Here is a 12100-nt window from a genome sequence, read left to right on the forward strand (position 1 = left end):
TAACCATCTCGTCCTCTGTCACCCCCTCCTTCTCCTGCCCTCAATCTTTCCCATCATCAGAGTTTTTTCCCAATGAGTCAGCTCTCTCTGCATCAGGTGGCCAAAGGACTGGAGCTTCAGCTTCAGCATCAGTCCGTCCAATGAATATTCAGCATTTATTTCCTTTAGGATTGACCAAAGAGACTTGTTTGATCTCCTTCCTCACGAAGCATGAAGCACTTTAAATACCAAAGACAAGGCGTTAGGATTTCAAGGTTTATTGGAGTAGTTCTTGAGTGGGCATGACACTGCTGCATCCTGGGGTTTCAGAGTCGGAAAGGAGCTTCAAGACAATCAAATGGTCTGTTTATCTTTTGTTGCCATTGGAAAAACCAAATAAAATAAAACTGAGATCTAAAGTGGGAGCCAGATGGGAACATAATTCTACCGGCCTGAAGTCAGCATCTCCCACTCTGCTATGCACTGTGGTCCAGGTCTTTGATGGGGACGGCAAAGAAGCAGGTGTCTGTGAGAGCAGATGCGTTGGCTGTGAGAAGGGAGAAGCAGCGTCTCCTAATGTGATGGGAGTGAGAAAATTCCCAAGAAAACACTGAGGTGTAAAACCTGGTAGAATGAATACATGCCGCACTGATGGGCTGGAATGGAGGAATCAGACAAGGGGAGGATACGTGGCCAGCAGGCTCATGCCAGCACTTCGGTCTTCCTGTTAAGTGATGGATGCCACATGTGTCTTTTTTTAAAATTTATTTGGCTGTGCTAGGGCTTAGTTGTGACATGTAGGATCTTTAGTTAAGGCATGTGGGATCTAGGTCCCTGACCAGGAATTGAGCCCAGGCCTCCTGCATTTAGAGTGTGACTGTACCTTTGACTGGCAATTCAGAGCTTTGTTGCTGCCATTCATTGAATACATTGGTAAGAGCCTGTTGCATTTCACTTGTGGCTGAAAGTGGTAAGCACAAAGCCCTCTTGGTTTTTTCCACCTTCCTCTTCCTGTACCCGAGGTGGAGGAGGAGAACTTGGTGCTAAACAGAGCTGGTGGGCTCCTGATGTTCTTCCTCCCTGCTTTTGGAACAGCGGACGGGTTTATCCCTCTTGCTTTCTCAGCTGTGAAGTTCCTTTGGCTTCCAGCACTGCCGGCATTAAGGGAGGGAAAGTTGTGGATTTCCACAAAAACATGAAAGCAAAGTTGGTGTGGGAGTGAGGGCCGGGTACTTGTTTTCCAGGCCCTATTCTGCCGTGAGTGGATTTTGACATTGGTATATTGCACAGCGAGTGTAGCGCTTCAGAGTGAAAACCTAGCCATGGAAGGTCAGAACTTTAGTTTCCTATTTGACCTCGATTGGTGTGACCACTTCCCTGGTGGCTCAGACGGTAAAGCGACTTCCTGTAAGCGGGAGACCTGGGTTCAATCCTTGGGTCAGGAAGATCCCTTGGAGAAGGAAATGGCAACCCACTCCAGTACTCTTGCCTGGAGAATTCCATGGATGGAGGAGCCTGGTAGGCTACAGTCCATGGGGTCAAAAAGAGTCTGACACGACTGAGCGACTTCACTGGTTGGTTCACTGGTGTGACCGCAGAGTGTGTTTGTGTGCGTATGTGTGTTGCCCATGTGTGAGTGCGTGTGCGCATGCCCAGGCAGGTGGAAACACACATGTGCTCTCATGTTTTGGTTTTACGAAACCACTTACGCCGTCTTGAAACACTTTTCTTTTTTGGCTTCTGTGTGTGACATGGGCTTCCCAGGTGGTGCTAGTGGTGAAGAGCCCACCCGCCAGTGCTGGGGACAAAGGGAGGCGGGTTTGACCCCCGGGTCAGTAAGAGCCCCTGGAGGAGGGCATGGCAACCCACTCCAGTATTCTTGCCTGGAGAATCCCATGGACAGAGGAGCCTGGCGGGCTCTGGTCTATAGTGTCGCAGAGTCAGACATGACTAAAGCGACTTAGCATCATGCATGTGCACACATGTTAGACATAATAAACATTCAGGGAATTGTTTCCAGAAATTGTCCAATTTGATAAGAAACGGATATGAGGTTCCCCCTCCCAGTAATTTTTTTGTCATCTAAATCCTTTCTTAAAAATACTATATAGTTCTATGGTTTAGTTTCTTTCAGTCAAACTATGAATATGAGATTATTTCTAAAATCATCATGGACCTTTATTGTTAAACATAAGCTGATTGCATAGCTTTATGACATAAGTTATTAAAATTTTTTAAACTTCAAGAAAGTATTTTAAATAGGGCATGGCCTAATTTGAGAAATTGTTTGGTATTTCTTAAGAAATTTTTAATTGTTGAGATAAAACTAAAGTTATTATCAAATTTAATTTTTTAGAATAGTTATTATGCCTAAAAATATAAAAGTATTATGTGCTTTCACACTTAATACAGAGGCCTTTGCAGGAATAATCATTGGTGTTTACACCAATTCAGAAATACAGAAGCCATTGCAGAAATAATCAATCATAGGTGTTTAAGAATCCTTCTAATGAATGCCCTGGCAGTTTAGTGATTAGAAGTCCACACTTTGACTACTGAGTCTGTCACTGTTTTCATTTTTCCCCAATCTATTTGCCATGAAGTGATGGGACCAGAAGCCATGATCTTCGGTTTTTAAATGTTGAGTTTTAAATCATCTTTTTCATTCTCCTCTCTCACCTTCATCAAGAAGCTCTTTAGTTCCTCTTCTCTTTGTGCCATTAGGGTGGTGTCATTCCCCTCATTCAGTTTAGTTCAGTCGCTCAGTCATATCCGACTCTTTACGACCCCATGGACTGCAGCATGCTGGGCTTCCCTGTTCATCACCATCTCCTGGAGCTTGCTCAAACTCATGTCCATCGAGTCGGTGATGCCATCCAACCATCTCATCCTCTGTCATCCCCTTCTCCTGCCTTCTATCTTTCCCAGCATCAGGGTCTTTTCCAATGAGTCAGTTCTTGGCATCAGGTGGCTGAAGTATTGAAGCTTCAGCTTCAGCATCCAATGAATATTCAGGACTGATTTCCTTTAGGACTGACTGGTTTGATCTCCTTGCAGTCCAAGGGGCTCTCAAGAGTCTTCTCCAACACACAGTTCAAAAGCATCAATTCTTCAGCGCTCAGCGTTCTTTATGGTCCAACTCTCACATCCATACATGACTGCTGGAAAAACCATAGCTTATTCTCCTCATTACACTGGCTGAATTAGGAGCGGAGAAGGGGGCAGCCTAAACTGGGAACTGGACAGGGAAGGAGGATGTCGAGGAGCCTTTCTCTGCCCATTCTTTTTTTTTTTAATAGTTCTTTTAATTTTTTAAAATTGAAATATAGTTGATTTACAGTGTTATGTTAGTTACCGGTGTAACACAGAGTGATCCAGCTGTGTGTGGGTGTGTGTGTGTATGTGTTCCAAAAAAATATAAATTGTTATGATTTATCACAGGATATTGAATATAGTTCCCTGTGCTATACACTAGGATCTTTTTTTATGTATTTTATATATAGTGGTGTGTATCTGTTAATCCCAAGCTCCTAATTTATTCCTCCTTCCCTCCCTTTTACATAACCTTAGATTTGCTTTCTATGAGTCTGTCTCTGTTTTGTAAATAGGTCTGCTTGTATCATTTTTGTAGATTTCACATGTAAGTGATATTATAAGGTACTTGACTTTCTCTACCTCTGACTTACTTCACTTAGAATGATAATCTCCAGGTCAATCTGTGTTGCTGCACATTCTCTGCCCACCTTGACCTGAATCCATCCTTCTTTATTATGTAAGTGAAGTGAAGTCGCTCCGTCATGTCCTACTCTTTGCGACCCCATGGACTGTAGCCTACCAGGCTCCTCTGTCCATGGGATTTTCCAGGCAATAGTACTGGAGTGGATTGCCGTTTCCTTCTCCAGCGGATCTTCCCAACCCTGGGATTGAACCTGGGTCTCCCGCATTGTAGACAGACGCTTTACCATCTGAGCCACCAGGGAAGTTTTGCTATTATGTAAGCAATACCCCTTATTGCTGCATACATGTGTACGTACATGTGTGCAGACAGCACCAATGATGGTGCTCCTTCTGCCTGGCTCTTTCACACCTTTTCATTTCACATTGTGCGGTAGAAGAAATCCATTTCTTCTTTAGTGCTAAACAGAATAAAAAACTGTCCAGCACTTTTTCCCTCAAGTGTGTATGACGCATTTCCAAACTTGTCTCATGCTCTGCACAGAAGGTGTTTTATCCAACTGTACATCAGTACCTGCTAGCTTTAACTCTTTATTGTGATGTTCTGTTTCTTAGGCTCGATGGTGGGTCCACATGGGTTTCATCATATTCACAAGTGCCTGACAGAATGGTAGTCTTTTGCATGCTTGTCATTAATATCATATGACATCTATCAATATCATAATAGTGGAATTTTGCCAAAGAGCCCAATCTGTTTTCTCACCAAACGTCAAACAGGTCCTTAACTTAGTGGGTAATTTTACAAGCTTCTCCTCACTTGTGTAGTGTTTTTACTTTAGGGTACATTTAATCTAAGAAATATCTCATTATAATGGTGGTTGTCTCTCTTTGAGAGATGAAATTAATAATGTTTGCTCTGAATCACATTGTTTGTGACATACTCTGCGGGTGGAAAAGCACTAGAAACAATCACAGTGCGAGATCTCCTGTTCAACATATTCTGTTCCTGATAAAACAGATGTTCTGCATGGAAACTAACTGGGTCCGTTATTTTAATGCGGTGAATTGTAATGCATTATACATCAAACTTACACCCCCAACCAATTTCCTAAGTAGCTACAGCACAGTCAAATGTCTATTATAAGTGACAAACTAACATGTGAAAATGAATTGTTTTAGAGTATTAGTTCCAGATCATCAAACATTTAATATGATTGTTAACAAGCATCAGCTTTGTATGCAGGAATGGGTATGTTTTGCATAATATACCATAAATATTGTGTTATTATGTGGAGTAACAAATGATGCACCAATAAATAAAATTTATTAGAAAAGTGCAGATAAAAATGTATAATAAAAGCAGGTAATTTCTTATCATGGTCTGCATTATCTCGTAAGGAGAGACTTGGAGTATAAAGAAAGTTAAGAACAGAGGACAGGAAGAGTTGAATCAGTTACTTTGTGTTGATGGGTATGGAGTTGGGTGAGAGGACAATTTCAGAAGAACTAATAGAGTTGTGTCATAATTCTGACGCTTCCATACCCTCCTGAATGGGAAGACTTAAGATGAAAAAACTGCACACTCTACCTTTGCTTTTCCTACAGTTGAAGTTTGTAAATTTCGCTAGGCACTGATCCTAAAAGGTTGGGTATCAGGGCACCAGATTGGTTTCTGAGCACCAAGAACCTCCAAAATACATATCCCTTTTGTTGATTGCACTTGAGTCTGACATCATACCAATCAGACTTGGAATGTAACTCAAACATTTCCATTTATTTTATGATGGAATATATATTTGATCATTATAAACAAAAGTGGTAATACAAACCAGGAGAATGTTAACCAGAGAGAAGTTCAGTGGGACTTCACACCACTCTGATATTTTTTCAGAACAAATGAGGTCCTGGAACTGGAGTCAAGAGGGTTGCCAGTCCATTAAAACAGTTTTCTCCTGTGGTCTGCTTATCCACATCACCCCATTCTCAGATGTAACCACTCCAACACTCTCATTTTATTTTCTATATTTGTACCGGATTCCTTTTACCTTGTGTACATTCATACTTTTGTTTGGAGTTACGTTCCATTGCTGCATTTTAAAATATTGGTCTAGATTTATAATTGTGCTAAAGATGAAATAGGCAAACTGAAAAAAAAGCAATTAGATGCAAGTGAGAATTTGTAATTTGAGATGAACTTTGCCCATTTCCTGAGTGTTAACTGACTAATGTTAACTAAGAAAATAGTCTTCAAATAGTGCCCATGTAGTCCCGAAGAAGATAGTGATCTCTAAGAACACAATAGGATTATCGGAAAACTTTCACAATTTCATATTTCAAGCTTATATAATGTTGGTGATATTACTCCTTCCTCTAAAACTGCCCATTTTCCTGCTTATGACTTACTGATCAGCCGGGGACCACCCTGGTCTTGGACCACACTTTGGTGTGGACCTTTGCTTTAGCACCTATTTAAAGTTTTTCTCTAGTTATGAAAAAATACCAGTGTGATGCTCTGTTTACTTGTATAACTCATTTCTCTATAGTCTGCCATGACACTTCTAATAATGTCATTATCCTGTTTATTTCAATATATTTTTTAATCACAGGTAACTGGTTATCTTTTTTTTTTCTTTCGAAGGGGTACAGTTTTTTAAAACTGTGAAATGAGAGTATTATCCTCTGCTATTTTATCTCTAATTTCCTTGAATCCCCTGCCTCTTCTTTATGACTTCATGACATAAATGGATCGTAGTAAATTCTGCGTCTTTGTGACGGCCTGGTCTCATCCGGAAAATCATTTTACCACTAACTCTCCGTCCTCTTCAGTTAGATTGTGCTTTTCTCTTCTGCAATAAAATTGTCACCAGTGTCAAGCGATGTGATTTGGAAAACAGTTCACTTTTAAAAGGCTAGGGCTCTCATTTAAAAAACAGTTTTTTTTCAGAAAATCTGTTTATCTCCTCCCACTGTAACCTAGCATTTCCCAACTCTCCCCTGTCTCTTCTTACACATTATTTGTCTTTTCTGGTGTGTGCCACGTTTGGAAGTCTCATTAAACCAGCATCTGTTCTGTTTTAGGAGAAACCCGAAGCCAGCCCCACGTCACTTCAGCTGCGGTCTCAGATCGAAGTAAGCACAGTGACTTTAATCATCTATTTTTGCTTCTGTCTTTTTAAAAAAGTGGTATTATGTAAAAATGAGATGAAGCCTGCTGTTCTGCCTGCACTGACCCTATGAATCTTCTCTCCTAGGAGTCGCTTGGCTTCTGTAGCGCTGTATCAACACCAGAAGTGGAAAGAAAGTAAGTTTTCCTCCTTCTGTCCTGGAGCGGAATTTCTAAGGTGTCTTTTAGGTCCTTTCTGACGGAAATGGGATAGGTGATTGTACACATACTGTGTATGTACTGTGGAACTTGAAGTTATTTTCCTGCGTGTGTGTGTGTGTGTGTGTACGTGTATGTAGGTGGATGAGTGTATTCTGTAATTCAATTGGTGATGCCCAAGGATTCTGCAAAGTGTTATTGATTTCACACTCCTTGCTGTAAGTCAACCTGAAATATCTGAAAGTGAGCGTGGAGAAAAGGAAGAGACAGCTAAGTCAACCAAAATGGTTTTCTTCTTTTACACTGGTTTTTGATACAGGATGGAAGTCATAAAGAAGCAAAGTACAAAAGTATAATACATTCCAGAATAAAACAATGATTACAGTACCTCTCTGCACCTTGCTTTGAAGTGTGTTTATGTGTGTGTTAGTTGCTCAGTTGTGTCTGACTCTTTGCGACCCCATGGGCTATAGCCTGCCAGGCTCCTCAGTTCATGGAATTCTTCAAGCAAGAATACTGGAGTGGGTGGCCATGCCCTGCTTCAGGGGATCTTCCCGACCCAGGGATCAAACCTGGGTCTCCTGCATTGCAGGCAGATTCTTTACCACTGAGCCACCTTAAAACAAGAATAAACACTTGTCACTAACCTTTCCCGTTAAAGGTAATACTTTTGGCTTACTTGTCCTAACTTGAACCCTGTAATCTTGACTCTCATGGAAGATAATTCTATCTTATAGTTTATATTTCCAGTATTTCTTTTACGTCACTTTAGAAAAAAAGAAAAAAGCAATTTTTTTTCTTTCCCTTTTCTACTTTATTCCATCATAATTACGCTAAAAGGTTCTATTTATGATCTTCTGAGGTAAAGAAATTTTGTGAAAGTCCCCATCTTTAAACAGACACTTCCTCTGGCACAGAGCCACTTAGACTGTTTGAGGCCAAGGGAGGCATAGAAGTGGTTTAGGCGTCAAAAGTATTTCTGGAATGAAAAGCACACATTAGGCAAGCGTGTGTGTGCTTTACAGCACAGCTCTGCCTAATCCGTCCACGTGTGTGTGCTGCTGGCACTGACGCGGCTTCCAGGAGTGGAGGCTGCTATGCCAAAGCTTCAGTCACACTGAGCGGATTCAGTTTCATGCCTGGGGAATGTTGGGGGTGATGAGCAGAAGAAATCCCAGGCCGTTGCCCCCTCGAGGTTGAAAGATAAATGTGCCATAAGCGTGAATTTCCTTTGTCTTAGTTGCATGTATTCTCCTGGGGACTTAGTAGTGTGGAGGCTGAAGTAGCCAAGAGTTTTGAGTTGACCTCAGTTTTGAAATTGGAGGTGCGGTGATGTTGAACTGAAGGTGAGCAGCAGCTCTGCACAAGAGGCTGTAGGCTCCTCCGACCTGGTTTGCTACCTCTGTGGCGTGATTCAGCCTGAGAACTCAGGTGATCTCTCAGTCTCTGAATCTACCAGGGGACAAGTCACTTTCCTCCTCAGAGGAAGTGACTCACCAAAGTTAAACGCGTCTTAGTTAGGCTGGTGTTTCTCCTTCCCCTCAATTGTGGGTAGTCATTCTTTCCGTGTTTATGTGCTCCACTTGGTAAAATGTGGCATGAGTCTTGTGGTCCAGAGATACACTAACAGCCTCCTGAGGTTACCAAATTTCTCTCTCTCTCTCTCTCTCTCTCTCTCTCACACACACACACACACACACACACACACAGCTGTTGACAACCCCTAGCCTCCCCATCTGTCATACGTGCATTTTGCTTCTGTTCTAGTAAATTATTCTTGTTGTTGTTTAGTCGCCCAGTCGTGTCTGACTCTTTTGCAACCCCATGGACTGTAGCCCTCCAGGCTCTTCTGTCCATGGGATTTCCCAGGCAAGAATACTGGAGTGGGTTACCATTTCCTCCTCCAGAGGATCTTCCTGACCCAGGGATTGGACCTGCATCTCCTGCGTTGGCAGGCAGGTTCTTTACCACTGAACCACCTGGGAAGCCCATGTTCTAGTAAATGGTTTCCTTAAATTTAGTTGTTTCTAAATAATTTGAAGGTTTCTGTACATCTTTTCCTCCATTTGCCTTTTAATGGTTTTTGAAAACTATAATACTTCTTTAATTAAAAAAAAAACTTTTGAAAAGAATTTTAATTTACAGAAAAGTTTCAAGAATTTTGTGATGAGCTCCCATGTGAGCTCTACTTTGACTCACCAATTTGTATGCTTTGGCTCTCTCTTCTATACACTCCTGTCTGCTTGCAAATACTCTGCAATGCAAAATCCTGCTATTCTGCAAATGAAGATGCTTGCTGGTAACTTTGCAGGCCCTGGAGGATGGCCTGGCAAACCAGTTGGTTGTGTCTGGTTAGTAAGTACAGAGTATCTGCCAGCCATAATACCCTTCTGAGTCAGCAGTGCCGTTTAATTGGCAGAAGGTTTCTTCTACTTTTTTATTCAAAAGGCAAGAGAACTCAGTAAATACAAGTGGACAGATCAACAGCAGCACAACCTTAGGAGCGGAGGCATAGGTGACAGCAGGAAATGCGGGAGCTGAGATGTGGGCCCTGCGGGCGCCTGCCTTCCAGAGCCACTGTCTCCTCCCCACACAGTTGTCTCAGGAGCCTCAGCACCCCTGCCCTTCCTTCTCCTCCAGTGAAAACTTGTTTTAAGCAAGGTATCAGGCGTTACTTATAATGCAGATCATCACCTCTCTCAGTGGTATTTTGCATTCAACCGCATTTAAAGTCTTCAAGTTACAGTACTATAGCTCTGGCCAGAAAAGACCCAGGAGGTGGGTTATTTGGGCAGACCAGCAGTAAGAATTCTGATATACCTGGCAGGACAGACCCTGAGCACCCTGACAAGTCAGGTTCCTTGGACTCTGGTCTTTAGATATGTAGTGTTAGTCCCTCGGTCCTGTCCGATCCCATGGACTGTAGCCCCCCAGGATCCTCTGTCCATGGAATTCTCCAGGCAAGAATACTGGAATGGGTAGCCATTCTTTTCTCCAGGGTATCTTCCCAACCCAGGGACTGAAGCTGGGTCTCCTGCATTGCAGGCAGATTCTTTACCATCTGAGATATGCAGGACCTGCCTGGTGAAAGGGTGGATGGATGCATGGATGGAGAGAGAGAGGTGGGGGGATGGAAAATGGACCTGCCAGCTGCCACCCACCCTCCCTCACGCCCCAGTCTGTAGGCCCTCCATATGCTTTCACTGAAAATATTCTAAAAAAGGCCGACAGAGCTCTTCTGTTTATATCTATTTACATGGCCTATTGATGAGACTATCCACTTTATTACACCAATCTCGGCTTTGTGTTGACTGGTTGAAAAGGTGAATGCTTATTAAAGTTTCTTGTTACTCACCAGTTATTCTCAAGAATAACTGAGACAAAGAATTTTTGTTGGAAAATATCTTTTATAACTATATGGAATGGGTGCAGGCAAGGAATGTTTCCCTCCACAACAGTTCTGTAAAGGTGGAGTCATCAGCCACTGCAGAGCCCCCAGCCCCAACCCCAGGGACTTCTGTATGGGTAAAAAAAGGAGGCATTCTGTGCTTTGGATCCTGGCCCTGTTAAGATGCATACCTAAGGAATAATTTCAAATAGCACAGATTCTTGCATCTTCGAATACATCAGTTCATTTAGTTCAGTCACTCAGTCGTGTCCAACTCTGCGACCCCAGGGACTGCAGCATCCCAGGCCTCCCTGTACATCACCAACTCTTGGAGCTTGCTCAAACTCATGTCCATCGTCTTGGTGATGCCATCCAACTATCTCATCCTCTGTCGTCCCCTTCTCCTCCTGCCTTCAATCTTTCCCAGCCTCAGGTCTTTTCCATTGAGTTATATCTTCGCATCAGGTGGCCAAAGTGTTGGAGTTTCAGCCTTAGCATCAGTCCTTCCAATGAATATTCACGACTGATTTCATTTAGGATGGACTGGTTTGGTCTCCTTGCAGTCCAAGGGACTCTCAAGAGTCTTCTCCAACACCATACTTCAAAAGCATCAATTCTTCGGCGCTCGGCTTTCTTTATAGTCCAACTCTCACATCCATACATGACTACTGGAAAAACCATGGCTTTGACTAGATGGACCTTTGTCAGCAAAGTAATGTCTCTGCTTTTTAATATGCTATTTAGGTTGGTCATAACTTTTCTTCCAAGGAGCAAATGTTTTTTAATTTCATGGCTGCAGTCACCATCTGCAGTGATTTTGGAGCCCCCCAAAATAAAGTCTCTCATTGTTTCCATTGTTTCCCCATCTATTTGCCATGAAGTGATGGGACCAGAGGCCATGATCTTCATTTTCTGAATGTTAGGTTTTAAGCCAACTTTTTCACTCTCCTCTTTCACTTTCATCAAGAAGTTCTTTAGTTCTTCTTCACTTTCTGCCATAAGGGTGGTGTCACCTGCATATCAGAGGTTATTGATATTTCTCCCGGCAATCTTAATTCCAGCTTATGCTTCATCCAGCCCAGCATTTCTCACGATGTACTCTGCATATAAATTAAATAAGCAGCGTAACAATATACAGCCTTGACATACTCCTTTCCCAATTTGGAACCAGTCTGTTGTTCCATGTCCAGTTCTAATTGTTGCTTCTTGACCTGCATGCAGATTTCTCAGGAGGCAGGTCAGGTGGTCTGGTATTCCTATCTCTTTAAGAATTTTCCACAATTTGTTGAAAGTCACCAAAACAATTAACTTAAAATATATGGATTTTTATGTGTGTGTGTGATTAGTAGTAATCTTTTGATGTTCAAGTCTTTTGATGTTTTCCCTGTCTGCAGGGAAAGAAAAATCCCTGTTTATCCTGGCTCCTCCCTGGTCTCCTAGGATCAGTCCTCTGAGAGCTCTCTGAGCAGCTGTCCCCTGAGCTATACTCTTCAGTAAGATCTTCAAATTGAACTTAACTTGCAACTTTTAGGTTGTGCCAACAGAGTTTAGTTGGAAATAACAGAAAACCTGACAAGTAGTATTGTTAACTAAGGGAAGTTTCACTGGATACATTCATGCTCATGGGCAGGTCCAGGACTGGCACTGCAGCTCAAGCAAGCCTTCAGGAACTCAGACTGTCCTTCCTGCCACCTCCTTGCCTTTTCCTCCCTCTCTCCCGCCCTCTCTCGTCCCTT

At 42.5% G+C, this 12100-nt stretch overlaps 1 protein-coding gene across 3 annotated transcripts in view; it reads left to right on the forward strand.

Annotated features, from left to right (window-relative positions):
* The window catches only part of SASH1 (SAM and SH3 domain containing 1), a 259539-nt gene that overhangs the window by 150617 nt on the left and 96822 nt on the right, over nucleotides 1-12100 (forward strand). For all 3 annotated transcript variants that reach the window (XM_027551788.1, XM_027551789.1, XM_027551787.1), the window contains exons 3-4: nucleotides 6733-6783; nucleotides 6906-6955. In XM_027551788.1, coding sequence (XP_027407589.1) covers nucleotides 6733-6783; nucleotides 6906-6955 — 101 coding nt within the window. The remainder of the gene's footprint in view (nucleotides 1-6732; nucleotides 6784-6905; nucleotides 6956-12100) is intronic.

This window comes from Bos indicus x Bos taurus, chromosome 9 (assembly GCF_003369695.1).
Source record: "Bos indicus x Bos taurus breed Angus x Brahman F1 hybrid chromosome 9, Bos_hybrid_MaternalHap_v2.0, whole genome shotgun sequence".
In the NCBI taxonomy this organism is placed as follows: Eukaryota; Metazoa; Chordata; class Mammalia; order Artiodactyla; family Bovidae; genus Bos; species Bos indicus x Bos taurus.